The sequence below is a fragment of the Plecotus auritus genome, assembly GCF_963455305.1.
Source record: "Plecotus auritus genome assembly, chromosome: 9".
NCBI classification, from domain to species: Eukaryota; Metazoa; Chordata; class Mammalia; order Chiroptera; family Vespertilionidae; genus Plecotus; species Plecotus auritus.
This window is the reverse complement of record NC_137783.1, coordinates 117253285-117271503: the sequence shown is the minus strand read 5'-3', so window position 1 is coordinate 117271503 and position 18219 is coordinate 117253285. Positions and strand designations below refer to the sequence as shown.

Sequence of the window (18219 nt, the reverse complement as noted above, 5' to 3'; positions counted from 1 at the left end):
CTGGTCCTCATGTAGAACCTCCCACCCTTGTGATATCCCTAGTGGCTGGAAGCAGACTGATTACAGTCCAGCACTCAAAGCCTTGTCTTCTGAGAATTTTCCTATCTCTCCAGAGAATTGTCCTAGCCCACAGGCTACAGATAAGCTGTATAAGAATGTTTGCTTTACGGTCACTATCTTTCTGGACCTGCAACTGTAATTAGTACAAGGTATATTTACCCAAGCTGAGTTATAAACCCAACCAAGTATTCTAGAGCCATGAAAATGGCTGCAAACTGATTAGGTGGGACCATTCTATAAGACAGCCTGAAAATTGTGTTGTTTTGTATGTGTGTTTTTTGCATAAGGTATAATTAGCAAACAATAAATAAGTACCCATCTTAGGTGCTCTATTGCATTTTGACATACATCTGTGAAACCGTCACCTAAAACAAGATGTAGTACAGTTCCTTCATATTCCAAGCCATCAATGTCCTTCCCAAGCCAAGAAGAACTTTCTGATTTCTATCGCATGGATTTGTTTTGTCTGCTCTTAGATTTCATATAATTGGAATCATACAGTACGAATTCTAGTGGAATTTCTGGTCAAAGAGCAGAGCTATGTTCGACTTTATAAGAAACTGCTAAACTGTTCTTCTAAGTGGTGGTATCATTTTACACTCCCACTAGTGTATATGAATGTTCCAGTTACTTCACATCTTTGCCAACATTTGGTTTTAAGTCTTCTTTTATTTTAGCCATTTTCCTGTGTCTGAAAAGGTATCTCACTGTGATTTTAATTTGCACTTCTTTAATGACTGAAGATGTTAAGTACTTTTTGTGCTATTGCCAGTCATCTTCTTTTGTAAGGGGTCTGTTCAAATAAGCAATCAAATGTGTTCTTTTTAAAAACTTCTTTATTCTGCTCATTTTTAATGGACTGTTTATTGATTTGTAGAGGGTTTTTCTTATATATTTCCAATACAAGTTCACTGTCAGATATATATATGTGTGTATACACACACACACACACACACACACACCACACACACACACACACACACTGTGAGTAACTTTTTCCCAGTTTGGCACTTTTTCTTAATGGTATTTTTTGGTGAGCAGAATTAATTTTGATGAAGTCCAATTGATCAGTTTTCTCTTTTGTTAGTACATTCTGTATCCTAAGAAATCTTTACTCTAAGGCTGCAAAAATACTCAATTTTCCAGAAGCTTTAAGATTCTGAGTTTTGTATTTCAAGGTGTAGAAGAACTTCAACTTTGTTCTTTTTTCAATATCGTTTTGGCTTTTATAGGTCCTCTGTCTATTCAGGTAAATTTTAGAATTGAATTATCTGTATCATCAAAAAAGGTTGCTGAAATTTTTATTATGATGGTATGAAATCTATAAATGAATTTACGAAGAATGAGAGCTACTAATTTTGACCGACTCTCACTGAACAGGGTAATAAGCTAGCTGCAGTGAAACTTAACATTGCCTTCAGCATTGTACAAGAACAGTTTTTAAATGTATTAATCAATATCATGAGGAAGGTCTCTATATAATGAAATAGACTTTCTAGATATATTAGTATATTATAAAAACAACAAGGTAAAGAACAGTTTACTACCATAAAAAAAGGAAATGGGGAAAATGTATTTGTTTGTATATGCTTCATGAATCATTGGAAGAATACACAAGAAACTAATAAATGTGAATTATTATGGGGCAAGAACTAGGTTAATGGAGGCAGGGGTGGGAAGACTTTTTTTTTTGGTAAGGGAACATTTATTGGGTAAATTACAGAGGCAGCAAAAGTAATTCCTAGAAGAAATGGGCTTAGGAAACAAGTTATGGAAATAAAGGAACTTGGGCGTGAGGGAAAGGGGAAGGCACAGGCGTATTCCTGGACTCCTGGGAGGGAGAGTGCCAGAAGGAAGATTTTTCAATGCATGCCTGTACATATGTTCTGATTTTTGAACTATGTGAATATATTATATATTAAAAAAATTAAATCAACTAAATTTTGCAAATGAATTTTCCCCTAAGGGTCTGAGGATGATGATGATTGTAGGAAGAGCTATCATTAATGAACACTTAATGGGCTGAGTAGTTTAAATGCACTATTCTCAATCAATCCTTATGTCAGTCTTATGGGCCAGATGCAACACTCCTATTTTATAGACGATGAAAACAGACTCAGAGGGTTATATAACTTAGAAACTGTAAAACTGCGATTAATCTAAAGTTTCTGTGCTTAACTACTATATCACACTGTACATCTATTAACAATTTTGATATTGACATGTTTTGATTGATATAAAAGAAGAAAAAAAGCAATTACCTGCTGCCCTTCTGTACCCTCAGCAGTTACCATAGCAACAGAGTGTGTCCCTGCTGAGGAGATGACTGCATCGTGAGCAGGGACTGTGATGGGCGTGCCATCCTGTGTTACCATTGTGATGGTATTGCCAATGGCTTGCATGTCAGCTTGAGATATGTTGACCTGCAATACAATGCATTTTACAAATCAGTCAATGTTTCTTGTTATATTTGACAATCTTTATGAAGGACCAGGCCTAACTCTTGTATAAATCTACTCTGAGGAGAGCAAATAAACACCTTCTATTTTAGAAGGAGGTCATCAGAAAATTGAGTATTTCTTGAATACATTTTCTCCTCTCCATCTCTACTGCCAATTTAGACCCTTACTTTTCTCTCACCTGACTTTCCACAAATACTTCTTTCCAGGTATCCAGTCTAACCTTTCCCTAATCACCCTCTACCTTGACATCTTTCTACAAAAACAAATTTCAATATGCTCCCTGCTTAAATGCCCAGTGACTCCCCATCACTACAGTTCATTACATGGCATTTGTGACCTTTCATGATTGGCCTTTCACAGCCTCTCCAGACACTTCTTCCAGTACTTCCAAACCAGCCTCCACCACAACTAACCATTTGCAGTCCCCCACAGTGTCATATTCTATTATGTCTTCATGACTTTGCTCTTTCCTTCAATCTCTGCCTTGCAAACTCATGAATATTTTTCATGATCAACTGAATAGCCATTCTCTATAAGGGCCTCCAACATTCCTTCAGGAAAAATCATTTCCTTCTTCCTCCAGACTGCCATAGCACTCAACTATATACCCATCTTTATGAGACTCTAGAGGCCCGGTACATGAAATTCGTGCATTCAAGGGGAGTGGGCCTAAGGGATGTCAGTTGGACATCCTTAGCACTGCCGCAGAGGCCGAAGAGGCTTCTGCCACTGCCACCGCGCTCGCCAGCTGTGAGCCTGGCTTCTGGCTGAGCAGCACTCCCCCTGTGGGAGTGTACTGACCATCATGGGGCAGCTCCTGCATTAAGCGTCTGCCCCCTGGTGGTCAGTGCATGTCATAGCAACCAGTCGTTCCGCCATTAGGTTGATTTGCATATTAGCCTTTTATTATATAGGATTAGAGGCCCAGTGCATGAAATTCGTGCACGGGTGTGTGTCCCTCAGCCCAGCCTGCACCCTCTCCAATCTGGGACCCCTTGAGGGATGTCCAACTGCCTTCTCACAATCTAGGACTGCTGGCTCCCAACCGCTTGCCTGCCTGCCCCTAACTGCTTCTGCCTGCCAGCCTGATCACCCCCTAACCACTCCCTGCCAGCCCAATTGCCCCTAACTGCCCTCCCCTGCTGGCCTGGTCGCCCCTAACTGCCCTCCCCTGTTAGCTTGGTCGCCCCTAACTGTCCTCCCCTGCAGGCCTGGTCGCCCCCAACTGCCCTCCCCTGCTAGCCATCCTGTGGTGGCCATCTTTGACCACATGGGGGCGGCCATCTTGTGTGTTGAAGTTATGGTCAATTTGCATATTACCTCTTCATTAGATAGGGTTTTTTTAGATATGTAAATCTCAAACAAAATTCTTATGATATGTTACTTAGTCAACATGTGTTTCACATGCATCAAGCCCTTAATTTCACTGTGGTAATGATCTTTATCGCCTTGCCTTTGAACTATACCAGTAAAACCATCTGAGTTCTAGAGTTACAAACCTTCTCTCTACTAATCTCTCTGCATGTAGACTCTTTCAGCAAGCTACTGAAAAACCTTTAAAAGCTAGCACTGCCTACAAACTCAAGTCCTGATATTCAAGGATTTCCTCAAGTGGGACCTAATCTGACTTTCAAGCCCAGGTTCAGAGAAATACTATTAAACTTGTTCGGCTTTTGGTGCATACTTACATGCTGAGTACCATCCTGGGATATGAGTGTAACCTGTTGACTCAACCCAGACTGGGTTACTGTGGCTACTTGTGTAGACACAACATCATCCCCTTCTACACCTGTGACGTATGTGATCTGGGGCCCTTTAAGAACATCTTCACCTTGACCTGTTTAAAACAAACGAATCAATTATTTGACCAATCAACCAAGATGCTTAGAAAACAGAGGACATTTTAAATATTATAGAGAAACTTATACAAATTAAAGTAGATGTATTATAGTCTACTGTGCCGCGCCAGCAAAGCCAAGGGTTCGGGGAGCCTGAGGTAGGGCCGGTGAAGGATGATGAAAAGACAGACAAAGAGAATAAGCTGGGTCTAGGTGGATCTTCTGTGCCTGGCTGAGGTCACAGAACAGATCCAGACTGCAAGCTGATGGTTTATTTTATAGTCAGAGGTAAACAAGGTAATTTACAATATTCTTGTAAGTTTCACTTGTTTTGGCAGCAATTGCTGCACCTCCCACAGCCCATTAGCTACCCAGGAAAGATCTAGGGAGCAGTCACAAGATCAAGCTTAATTATGCTTAGAGGGCTGTGCGCTCCAAGCTGGGACTTGTTTGGGACTTTGCCAGCAGGTCAGTCCGAGGCTTAACCCTATAACCGCTTCCTACAGTCTACATCAGCCGTGGGCAAACTACGGCCCGTGGGCCGGATCCGGCCCGTTCAGCTGTTCTATCCGGCCCGCGGTGCCAAAAGAGCGGAGGGTTCTCTTGCTCTCCCCTCCGCTCCTTCACCAGCAGCAGTGTTAACATGGCAACGTCGGGGAAACACTGCCGCAGCTCCTTCTCTGAATGGGCGGATTTATATCCGCCCATTCAGTAGAAGGAACAACCTCTCAATCTTCCAGAGGCTCCTTGTAATGCCCGCGGACTCGCCCCCGACATCACCCTGGGAATGCATAGACACGTTATCGTGGTGTTGTAGGGAGACACGCCCCTGGAGAGCACAGTATCAGAGCATTAGCTAAAAAGGAGACCATCAACACTGTTCCCACTGAAGTTGATGTTTTAAAGACCAAAAACCTTTCAACCCAGTCTACATTGCCATCTACATCTACGTCCCGGGCATAATTTGGAAGTTGCGCTAAAGAAAATGTTTAATTTACTGTTTACACATTTTGTTCTTTTCTATTTGTTTTAGTTTTAAATTATTTTATTATATTTAAGTTTAATTTGAAAGGCTTTTGTACCTTTCCTTTGTTAGGCAATTTTATTTTGCCTTTGCCATCTTCAATATAAGGTATGTTATTGTGCTATGATTCCTCCATTTTTTGAAGTTTCAAATTATAATAATTAGTGCTTACATTCTTCTTGTTAAAATGTTTGAAATGAATAAAACTATTGAAATAAAAAAAAAAAAAGACCGTACCCTTTTATGTAATGATGTTTACTTTGAATTTATATTAGTTCACACAAACACTCCATCCATGCTTTTGTTCCGGCCCTCCGGTCCAGTTTAAGAACCCATTGTGGCCCTCGAGTCAAAAAGTTTGCCCACCCCTGGTCTACATAATGAAAATGGTTTCCAGCACCACCTTCCAATTCTTCTAACTCCATTTTTGCAAAGTAAAAGCAAATCAAAGCAGACTGAAGCAAACCTTTCCACATCAAAATTAAGTGTTCTAATTTTGGGAAACTTCTCTTATTCTCTTAGTTGGAGTAATTACCGATACTACACATGTATGTTGGGTCAGTGAGTGGGGGAACTATACAGGAAGACTTGACTGGCAAATAATCCTTCCACTATGGCAATTTCTTATAGTCACTTAAGAAGCTGTTAAAAATGATAAGACAATCTTCATAAACATTAACCACAAATCTGAATGGTGTGTAAATGCAAACTACAAATACTAAATTGATTGCAAGTCATCAGTACACAATGACATCATTGTGTAAAGACAATGTAATGGCATGTTATCTGGTGTAAGGTTAATCATTTAATAAGTGACAGAATAGGAACACTATCCACTTCTTTATTTCAAAAAGACCCAGCAAGTAAACAGAAATTTCAACAGTTCATTACTGCAATACTTGGCAACCAGGAAGATTTCTGATCCCTCACTTCTATCTTTTCTACCTCTCATAAAGGCAGGAACAGGGTAAATATACATTTTTTTTTTCCTTCAAAGGAGGACTTAATATGCTAATTTAAGAGTAGTTCTCAAAGTTAGTGGTTGATGCATGCACTCATATCTCTATAGTCATCCTGGCATATTCTCCATGGCAGTCATTACTTTGTTTTTTTGTTGTCCTATTCCATAGCTATTTATATATCACTAGAGGTCCGGTGCATGGTTTCATGCACCGGTGGGGTCCCTGGGCCTGGCCTGTGGGGATCGGCTGATACCAGCAGTCCTACATCCCATGAGGGATGTAGCAGTGTGCGAAGCAGCAGGCGGCTGGGGAGGAGCCCAAGCCCTGGCTGAGTACCGCTCCCGCTCATCCGGCCCACTGCACCTGCTGCCACCACCTCTTGGTAGGCTCGCTGCCGCTCCACTGCGGACTCCGCGTGCCCGTCCCAGGGCGATACCAGCACACCAAAGACCGAGAAGCAGGTGCAGACTCGCACCCAGTCAGTCCTGATGCTAGTCCCGGTCTGGATAGGGGAGGGGCATGCAGGGGGAATGTCCGTGGGAGAGGCTCTTGCTGCTGCAGTGGCGCTCGCCAGCCATGAGCCTGGTGCCTGGTGCCCATTGGTCAGCTGAGTGGTGCTCCCACTGTGGGAGTGCACTGACCACCAGGGGGCAGCTCCTGCATTGAGCATCTGCCCCCTGGTGGTCAGTGCACATCATAGCTACCAGTTGAACAGTCGAACAGTCACTTAGGCTTTTATATATATAGATTATTCCAATAGGTTTTAGAACTTAGAAGGTCATATGAGAGAAAAGGTACACAATCCATCTCTATTCTTGGAAAAACATTTTACTTTAGTTTTTTAAAAACAGAAGGTATGTTATATTATAGACTATTTTCTTAAGTACAAGAAATTCTGTATCTATATTTAAGGAAGAGATTGTGGAAGCTTAAAAAAAGTTCTAACGCCTAAGTTTGACACCATGAAAGCCTGTTTTCTAACTGCAAGGATTCAGCAGTTGTAATATTTAACCATATACCCTTACAGTGCTTTGGCTAGAAAACAATATAGCATTCAAGACTGAGGGGTTTATTATTTTCTTACTATCATGTGACAGATATCTGAGAAGACAAATTAGAAACACAGAGAATCATTTGAGCCGTAAGTGATCTGTTCTTTCCCTTATTCTCCAACTAACATTTTCACCTAAATGTTTTTGTGTGTTTTTTTGTAAAATATTTTTATTGATTTCAGAGAGGAAAGGAGACGAGAGAGAGACAGAAACATCAATGATGAGAATCATTGATCGGCTGCCTCCTGCACACCCCCACTGGGGAATTGAGCCCACAACCTGGGCATGTGCTCTTGGCAGAATCAAACCCAGGACCCTTCAGTCTGTAGGCCAATGGTCTATCCCAGGGATGGGCAAACTTTTTGACTCGAGGGCCACAATGGGTTCTTAAAACTGGACCGGAGGGCCGGAACAAAAGCATGGATGGAGTGTTTGTGTAAACTAATATAAATTAAAAGTAAAGGAGCAGAGGGGAGAGCAAGAGAACCGGATAGAACAGCTGGATCCAGCCTGCGGGCCGTAGTTTGCCCAAGGCTGGTCTATCCACTGAGCCAAACCGGTCAGGGCCACCTAAATGTTTTCAATGCTTCATCAGTTGTTAAGAATGGGAAAGGTTTTTTTTGTGTGTGAGTGTTTTGTTTTTTTAATTTTCAAATTTACCTCACTTAGGAGGTATTCAATGAAACATTAAGATAATCTATAAATTGTTTTTTGTTTTAGAAAAATCTATTCATTTTCCCTATTTACCTAAGCTGAGTTATTTAACTGAAATCACAGAATGTAGTTCTCTGAAGTATTTTTTCAATAGTTTATTCTTAATGAAATGAATGTTTTTGTCTCCTACAACACTACCTAACAGCACATGAATCAATTGAGTTATTTGGGAGTGCTTCACTGCTCTTACGATTAAGATCAACATCCTTAACACATCCCTAATCTAGCTGCCCCTGCCAGGCTCTCCAGCCTCATTTCATGCCACCTTCCCACACAGAAGTGCCACACTGGCTAGGCTTCTCTCAGTCTCCAATTCACTTTGCTCTCAAATGGGTTTTTTTCCATGTGCCAGTCCCTCTATTTGAAATGTTTCTTTTGGCCTTTGCTCCTTTCCGCCTCCGGCCCCCACTGCCTCTCCACCTAGTTAACACTCTAGATCTCTCCAAAAGCACTTCCTCAGGGAAGTTTTCTCTGATGTCCAGACTGGAGGGAAGCTCCCTTCTTATACATCCTGAAGTACTTTCTTTGATAGCACTTATCACAATTGTAAATTGTATGGTTGTGTGATTATTTAAATGAAGCTCTATCAGTTGAGAAAATACTATAAATCATAAATTACTGCTGATTCTCAAACACAGAGACACTAGACAAAATCCTCACCTGGGGGAGGCTCAAAGAAGGCTTCCTGCTCCTCCTCGATTGGCTCAGTGTCGTTGTGGGCGGTCCGTTTGTGCATGGCCAGCGTGGAGATCTGCTTATATGTCTTCCCACAGTGGTTACAGTTGTAAGGTTTGGAATGAGTGTGAACAACATGATGTTTATACAAACTGGAATATTCTGTAAACCTTTTGTCACACCCAGGGACTGTACAAACATATGGCTTTTCCCCTAAGTAAAGAAGGGCAAAAAAACCAAAACAAAACAAATCAACTTTTACACATGAAGGCATAATCATTCCATAACCTGTGGGGAGGAGGAGAAAAAGGGGCCTATAATGGCAAAAAGAAGTAATTTCCAAATCCCTTTCTATGCTGTCATGAGGCAGCTCACAAGAAAAGACTCCCTAACAATGCTTTTGATTTGGTTAAAAAGGTAGTCTGCACTCTTGAGTGTCATCCTGTGTCTGAATACCCCTTTCCTCTTAATTTCAAGGGATGAGAAAATTAAGGATGAAGATGTTGCCCAGTTCAACTCTAAGCTTTTTTGATAAAACTGAAATCTACCTATAACTAGATAATCTAGATATGATTAATGATATCACACTAATAATGACAATAAATACAATTATTATTATAACTAATGCAGTTTACTGTAAGGATTTTATAAACATCATAGACCGGCTGTCTCCTGCACTCCCCCTACTGGGGATTGAGCCCGCAACCCAGGCATGTGCCATAACTGGGAATCGAACATGACCTTCTGGTTCATAGATTGATGCTCAAACACTGAACCATGCCGGCGGGGCAAAAATGAAATATATTAAAGTTATAAAAGGAATGCAAATTACATGATCAAAATATAATTTTTCTTCTAACCTACAGCCACCTTTTTAGGTCTCTTAGGGTTTTATAGGCAATTTTCCACTTTCTTAGAAAACACATTATCTTAAGCATGCAGGGAAAATAATAGCAATAACACATAACATACAATGCAAGCATAAGATATAACTGTATCAGAAATATGACTCCAGAATACTGTTTTTTCTCTCATCGAGACTCACATGCAACTTAATATTTTTTCCTTTCACAGAAAAATGCACCCACAAGAAGACTTATTATAGTCGTTTTTAATTTGGATCATCAATTTCGTGTAAAAATTTTGCAAATCATTATACCAAATATACAGATGGTAAGAGTTCAGGTGTTGAGGGATACCCAGAGACCTATATATTCCTAAGCGACACCACTACACTTTCTTTCTAGCCTGCTCTTTCCCAACTTAGCATCATTCAACTTTATCATACAAGCTAGAATGATAGGTTCTTTTTTATTCCTCATGACTATCTTGGTTACTAAGTCCTTTGCTGATACCTCTTTAATGTCTTTCATTTGTATCTTTCTCTACCTCACTTCAAATATTCTAAATGACCTTGATCAGTCTCTTTGCTTATGGTCTCATTCAAATATTCTAAATGACCTTGATCAGTCTCTTTGCTTATGGTCTCATGTCCTTTTAATTTCTTTTTATATTATTGACTGAGTGATTTTGTTTTCTAAGTAAGCAAATTTTCTTTAAATTCTCTTAAAGCTTCCCCTCTGCCCATAGCAATATTCAAACTTGTTAATGACACTGTTCAAAGGAAAGGGATTGCTGTTGATCCCTGAAAATATATCCAGAAATACCCAGGGGTCTTGGAATGCAGCCTGAGAAACAATGACTTAAGCAACTGAAGCTCCTGTCTGTAAAAATGTCTTTTAATTTTGAGTTATCACAATTTACTCTTAATATCAGTAATAAAAATATTTTAAAATTTCTTGTAAAACTAATGCACATTCTGCTCTACTCTCCTATTCCATTCACCTTTCCATTCCCACCCACCAAAAATACATCCACAACGTGGAGCATCAAAATTACAAACATTTGTGCTACAAATGGGCCAAAATGACTCCTGAGGAGGAAGAGATTTTAAACAAAAAACGATCAGAGAAAATTAAGAAACATGATGAAAGGAAAAAGAATGCCAAAACCAGCAGTCTTCTAGAGGAGCAGTTCCAGCAGGGGAAGCTTCTTGCATGCGTCGCTCCAGACAGGCCAGTGTGGCCGAGAAGATGGTTATGTGCTAGAGGGCAAGGCCTGGAAAGGCAAATACATCCTCTTCCCTCCTATCTTAGCTCTTGTAATAAAGGTGTTTATTCTTTATTTATTGATTTTTAAAGAGAGAGGAAGGGAGAGGGAGAGATAGAAACATCAATGATGAAAGAGCACAATATAGATCAGCTGCCTCCTACATGCCCCTCAGAAACCCAGACAATGTGCCCTAACTGGGAATCGAACTGGTGACCTTTCTTGCCCAACCAATTGAGCCACACTGGCCAGGGAAAGATGTTTATTCTAAAAAGAAAAAGTTAGAAGACCAAAAATTCAGAGACTGTTACCTGTGTGTATCCTCACATGGTTTTTATAATTGGTTGCACTGGCAAATGCCCTTCCACATCCTGGTTCTGTGCAGTAATAAGGTCTTTCTCCTGTGTGTGTCCTAATATGCACTTTTCTGATATTTGATGTCGTAAAAGACCGACCACAGCCTTCAAAATGACATTTAAAGGGTCTTTCTCCTGAAAATGCACAAAGGAATAAAGTAAATGGTACAAAAACACATAAAAAATTATAATGTCTTAGTCTTTAATTCTGCTTAGGGTCATGCTCAAGGTTCTAGAATTCTTGTATGTGAGCTTCCCTTTCAGATTGTTTCTTTCCACCCAACCCCCCAAACAGCATTTTCTACTCCAAACTTAAATTTACATAGGAAAACCTAAACAGTATTCAAAGCTCATCACTGATTACATGACTCCCCATGGAATCATTCAGATGGGCATATTAAAAAATAAGTTGAGAAAAGCAAAGAAAGAAATGTCATAAAGAAACACACACATACCACCAAACCAGTATTATATGAAATGCTGAAAGGTATTCTTAAAGAAGAGGAAGAAGAAAAAAGTAAAGATAAAAATTATGAACAACAAATACATATCTATCAACAAGTGAACCTAAAAATCAAGTGAATTAAAAACCTGAGGAACAGAATAATCTGGTGAATATAATAGAATCAGGGGCATAGAAAGGGAGTGGACTGATAATTCTCAGGGGGAAAGGGGTATGGGGGGGTTCAGGAAGAGACTGGACAAAAATCATACACCTATGGATAAGGACAGTGGAGGGGAGGTAAGGGCAGAAGGTGGGGTGGGAACTGGGTGGAGGGGAGCTTTGGGGGGAAAAAGGAGAAACAATTGTAATAATCTGAATAAAGATTAAAAAAAACAACAACAACACACACACAGAGGAGTCAAAATAGGGTTAAGAACAACCCTAGATTAAGTTAGAACAACTCTAGAATTCCCTACAAACCTCTCCCCAACTGTATTTATTCTATAATACTTTGAAGAAAAATAATTTTTGGTTGTTTTAAAATCTAGTGTCTAGCACATAAGATGCATCAAAAATACTTGCTGAATATTTTATTATTCTCATTTGAATCTTACGAAAAAGTCTACTTTAAAAGTCTACTTTGCCAGCTATAATCCTTTCTTCATATGGGCTTTATACAACATCAAAACCCAAAGGGCCTTTAAACTGTCAATCAGAAAACAGCCTTTGTTTTTTATTCCCATGTGCTCTTTTCTTGAATGAGCTCAAATAAAGCAAACAACTTCTGGGATTAAAAAAATCTCTCTCTCTCTCTCTCTCTCTCTAAATATGTGTGTGTGTGTGTGTGTAGATAGATGAATGAAGGGTTTGACTCCCAGCCAAGGGCATGTACCTCATTTGCAGGTTAGGATCCCTGGCCTCTCAGGGCAAGTGCCAGAGGCAACCAATCCACACATCTCTTTCAGGTGGATATTTCACTCCCAGCCCCCCCCTTCCCTCCCTTCCACCCTCTTTAAAAATCAATGGGGGGAAAATAAATAAATAAATCAAAAACAAAAAGGAGTAAGAGCCTCGGCCCGGTTGGTCAGTTGGTTGAGCGTCATCACATACACCAAAAGGTCATTGGTTTGATTCCTGGTCAGGGTACATGCCAGGGTTTCTGGCTTGATCCCCAGTGCAGGGCATGCAAGAGGCAGCCAATCGACGTTTCTCACATCAATGTTTCTCTCTCTTTCTCCTTTTCCCTCCCTCTCCCTAAAATTAATAAAAACATAAAAAATATTTAAAGTAAAATAATAAAAAGGAGCAGGAATCTTTGATCCTTTCTTTAATGAGAGTTCTGTTCAATACATTAACCTAAGGAGAATAAAGAGTTTATCTTGGTTAAATCTCTTCTCCTCTCTGGATTAAAAAATGACCGCTAATGTTTTCCCAGCTCAAATGTTTTAACTCTGTATCACCTTTATTTGTTTTTGCTCTGAAATCACTTGTTTATAATGGAAGTTCCTGAAACCCCTTACTCAATCTAACATTTTACCAATGAAAATACTCATAATTTAAAAACCACATTAATATGTAGTGTGCTAAATGAATACTATCAAAGGAATTACAATTCTGATGTTTGGATCAAATATTAATGGAACTAGTTTAATGGTTTTATGTAACTTTATATAAAAAGTTGGCATTATATAGCAAATCCAAATAGAATTTGCAGGAGCTTGGAAACACTTGCTTCTGGTGCAATGGCTAAAAGTAAGTGCATAAATGAACTAGTAGCACAGACCTACAGCTTTGTTCCTGAACATTATAAAGAAAAGCCAATTTTAGAGCATATTTGAACTGAAAGTTAAATTTTAATGACTGGAAGAATCCTCCAGGAAAATCTGATAAACTATTTCAGAATGCTTAGAGGTATTTGGGGACAAACTTACACTTTATTTAGAACATCTGAAGTAAATCTCAAACAAAATTCTTATGATATGTTACTTAGTCAACAGCATATAATAGCATCTCTTATCAATAGTTTCTGAAATTCTTCCAGCTCTAATCCAAAGCAAATAATTACCTTTATAACACCAATTCTACACACAAGGAAGAGAGCGGAGGAGAGGGAAGATAAGGGAAAAATGCTGTTTTAGAAAAGGAGAGAAGAAAATTTTAAGGGGAGGAGAGATGATCACAAGGAAATAGCAAGCCTTTCTTTCTGTGGGGCTGTTAGGGGCTCAAACACTTTTTTTTAGCAGTACCTTGATGCATGAGAAGCAATACTACGTTGAGAAACAACTGGGTGCCTTAGGTTCTGGTCTCAGTTGGGTTACTAAGTATATGTGTAATCCTAGGTAAATAAGCCTGTTACTTAGATAATCCCTTTTCGATACTGAGAGTTGGTGGTCTAGGGCAGCGGTCGTGAACCTCTCGGACCTCACGGACCACCAGGTGACTGCTGGTCTAGGGCCACTGTTAACCTTTATTTGGGATATGGCCCCATTTGAGAATCTAACAAAATTATGGGTCCTCATCCTGGAAAGAAGCATACCTGTGAAAATAGCAAATGGCATAGAATTTCAATTCAAAAGAAACCTTGATGATGACTCCCTGAAACTCTTTCAGAGACTCCTTCCCCAAGTCCCCTCTCGGCAGGTAAGGACTGCCTAGACCAGGGTCGCCAACCTTTAGGACCACGGACCACCGGTTGCCGACCGCTGGCCTAGACAGATTTGTTCACACCAGTACTGTACCTGTATGAGTTCTGATATGTTTCTGTAGATCTCCTGAAGTTTTAAAGGATTTAGTACAATTATCTTCTGAACACCGATATGGCTTTTCTCCTGTATGAGTTCTGACGTGACTTTTTAATCCATAACCTTTAATAAAAATTTAAAAGAAACTTAATTACACAAGACCCCTCTAACCATGCCCGTTGAGATTAAGCTACTGAAAATATAGTCAACACTAAGGCTATTAATACTAGGCAAGCACAACAAAATAACTACTGAACATGTACAAGAGGCCTGGCCAGCATGGCTCAGTGGTTGAGCGTGAACCTATGAACCAGGAGGTCACGGTTCAATTCCCAGTCAGGGCACATGCCTGGTTTGCGGGCTCAGTTCCCAGTGTGGGGGTGTGCAGGAGACAGCTGATCAATGATTCTCTTTCATCACTGATGTTTCTATCTCTCTCCCTTTCTCTTCCTCTCCTAAATCAATAAAAGTAAAAAATAAAATGTACAAGAGTATGATAGCTCAGGACTGTCATGCTGGAAATTCAATAGTTTCATCTCTGTCTAGAAGAGGATGTGTCTTTTTAAAAAGTATTCCCATCTTTTAGATGCTCATAACTCATAACCCAAAAACCTGAAGTGGAATCGAGACATGGAATGAAGTACCCGTCCTGGTCCTGCTGGATCTGTTCCAGTTCCCCAGGGTTCCCTAAGGTCTGTCCTAATGTTAAATTCTATGCCAGCTTTTATTTTTCCTGCTAAAATAAAGCAGGGTGTGGAGTGAATCACCGAACAAAGTAGGCAGAAACAAAACAGGCCTGAGGAGAAAAATGGGAACAAAGAGAGAATAGAGCGAGTAGGACAAGAGGTAGCTAAGGGACAGACTGAAAAACTAGTCATTGTGTGTATGCTAATTCAGACAAAGGCAAGGGGTCAGTTCCTGCCTCAGGCCTGCCTCTGCTTGACTTCTAAGTGAAGCAAATTCATGTTTTTACCTGTTGCAAATGCTTTCCCACAGCCAGGATGCTCACACTGATAAGGCCGGTCTCCTGTGTGTGACCTCTCATGAACCTGTCATTAAAACACAAAATGATTCTATTTCCTTTAGGCATTTCTCAGGTAGATGGTCTCAAAATAGACCTATTTTTTTTCACTGCTGAATTATTTTGTTATTTGTATGTTTAGAAAAACCACATGCACACAAAAAGATAACTTTTCTCAAAAACTACAGTCCAGGAATTCTCAATATAGGCCAAAATATTCTATGTTAAGAAGTACTCATTTTAAATAAGAAACGGAAAGAGTGGAGGTGTGAATTTTTCTAGAGTGCTCAAAGGTGTCTGTATGGAACATTGCATGGTGAGAGCCAGGAGCAGAGCGTAGGGAGAGGCTACCCAATGTAAAGTTAAGATACAGAGGCTGCTGCTTGCCTCCATCTGAGGCAAGGCTTCACCACTGACTAGTAGTGTGGCCACGACACTTGAGTATTCTAAGCCTTAAATGCTCTCTGTAAAGTGGGGACATAAACAGTATCTACCAGAGTGCTGCTGTGACAAATGAATGATCATGACAGTGGCCAACATTTATTGAACTTATACCACATTCCAGGCCATACTTTACATGTATAGTTTTATTTCATTCTCATAACTACTCTATGGAAATATACTTTATCATCCAATTGTATAGATAAGGAAAATAAGGTACTAAGAGGTCAGGTAACATGTTAAGTAGTGACGATGAGCTCTGAGGCTGCTACTTCAAATATGCTAAATACACACTTCCTGCCACATTGTAAGTTATTCAGTAATTGTCAGCTATTATTTTTGAGTCATGGTATATCGTGTTTAGCTGCAATGAAAGTACTTGGCCTGTATATTTGGACGACAGGACAAGCTAACACCAACTTTTGCTAGATTTCAGCAAATCACTGTTAACAAAGTGATTATACACACTGCTCATATAATTTTATAAATTTCACATTTTACAAAAATGTATTCAAATACATAGAGTACTTACCATGTGCCAGTATGTAGACAGAGATGAAGTAAACATAGTCCAAGCCCTCAAAAAGTTGACATATTCTAAAATCTGCATAGGCTTTTGTGTGTCTTTGTATGAGTGTGAGTGTGTGTCTATACCTTGATAAGTGAGGGAAAACAATGGCATTTGAATGCTACAAATTTATCATGTTGGCATTTAATGTCCTAGGTATTCTCATAACTAGATCCAGCATTTCTTCATATATACCTTAAGATGATGAGCTGTTGTATATAATTTTCCACATCCATCATATTCACATCGAAACGCCTTCTCTCCACTCTGTTGAGACTTAGCAGTTACTCTTGTTGCATGTCCTTGTAAGACAATCTAGATGAAACAAAAAGTATTACTTAAATTGTTTACACAGAGATAAAATAGATGAAATTACTATTTTCCAGACTTAAGTCATCATTGTATGAAGATTTTATCATGCTGAGCCAGTTAGGCTAATTCCATTCCATGGCTGAAGTCAGTGACTCTAGAAGAAGTCGAAAGGAGATCCATGAGGAGGAGTAGCTAGAGCTCACAGATCTTCAGCAGTCCCCCCTTATCCACAGGGATACATTACAAGACTCTCAGTGGATATCTGAAACCAGATTGGATGAGACCCTATATGCACTATGTTTTCTTCTATATCTACATACTTATGATAAAGTTTAATTTATAATAGGCACAGTAAGAGATGAACAATAAAAATTAATACAACATGAATAATATACTGTAATAAAGTTATGTGAATGTGGTCTCTCTCTAAATATCTTTTTTTTTAAATTTAATAAATCTTTATTGTTCAGATTATTACAATTGTTCCTCTTTTTTCCCCCCATATCTCCCCTCCACCCGGTTCCCACCCCACCCTCTGCCCTTACCTCCCCCCCACTGTCCTCATCCATAGGTGTACAATTTTTGTCCAGTCTCTTCCCGCAACCCCCACACCCCTTTCCCCCTGCGAATTGTCAGTCCACTCCCTTTCTATGTCCCTGATTCTATTATATTCACCAGTTTATTCTGTTCCTCAGATTTTTAATTCACTTGATTTTTAGATTCACTTGTTGATAGACATGTATTTGTTGTTCATAATTTTCATCTTTACCTTTTTCTTCTTCTTCCTCTTCTTAAAGAATACCTTTCAGCATTTCATATAATACTGGTTTGGTGGTGATGAACTCCTTTAGCTTTTTCTTATCTGTGAAGCTCTTTATCTGACCTTCAATTCTGAATGATAGCTTTGCTGGGTAGAGTAATCTTGGTTGTAGGTTCTTGCTATTCATCACTTTGAATATTTCTTGCCACTCCCGTCTGGCCTGCATAGTTTCTGTTGAGAAATCAGCTGACAATCGTATGGGTGCTCCCTTGTAGGTAACTGTTTTTCTCTTGCTGCTTTTAATATTCTCTGTCTTTTGCTCTTGGCATTTTAATTATGATGTGTCTTGGTGTGGTCCTCTTTGGATTCCTTTTGTTTGGGGTTCTGTGCGCTTCCTGGACTTGTAAGTCTATTTCTTTCACCAGGTGGGGGAAGTTTTTGGTCATTATTTCTTCAAATAGGTTTTCAGTATCTTGCTCTCTCTCTTCTTCTGGCACCCCCATAATTCTGATGTTGGTATACTTGAGGTTTTTCCAGAGGCTCCTTACACTATCTTCAAATATTTGGATTCTTTTTTTTTCTTCTTTTCCGGTCGAGTGTCTTTTGCTTCTTTGTATTTCAAATCTTTGACTTGATTCTTGTGGTCCTCTAGTCTGCTGTTAGGTCTCTTTTTGTTTCA

At 39.6% G+C, this 18219-nt stretch overlaps 1 protein-coding gene across 5 annotated transcripts in view; it reads right to left on the bottom strand.

The window, feature by feature from the left end:
• ZNF143 (zinc finger protein 143) overlaps positions 1-18219 on the bottom strand; it is a gene marked incomplete at its 5' end in the record, with an annotated part of 35927 nt that overhangs the window by 4456 nt on the left and 13252 nt on the right. For 4 of the 5 annotated variants that reach the window (XM_080642561.1, XM_080642558.1, XM_080642559.1 and 1 more), the window contains 7 exons: positions 2322-2483; positions 4211-4359; positions 8773-9000; positions 11208-11387; positions 14436-14561; positions 15412-15487; positions 16664-16783. In XM_080642561.1, coding sequence (XP_080498687.1) covers positions 2322-2483; positions 4211-4359; positions 8773-9000; positions 11208-11387; positions 14436-14561; positions 15412-15487; positions 16664-16783 — 1041 coding nt within the window. The remainder of the gene's footprint in view (positions 1-2321; positions 2484-4210; positions 4360-8772; positions 9001-11207; positions 11388-14435; positions 14562-15411; positions 15488-16663; positions 16784-18219) is intronic. The other variant, XM_080642560.1, reaches the window with a different exon arrangement.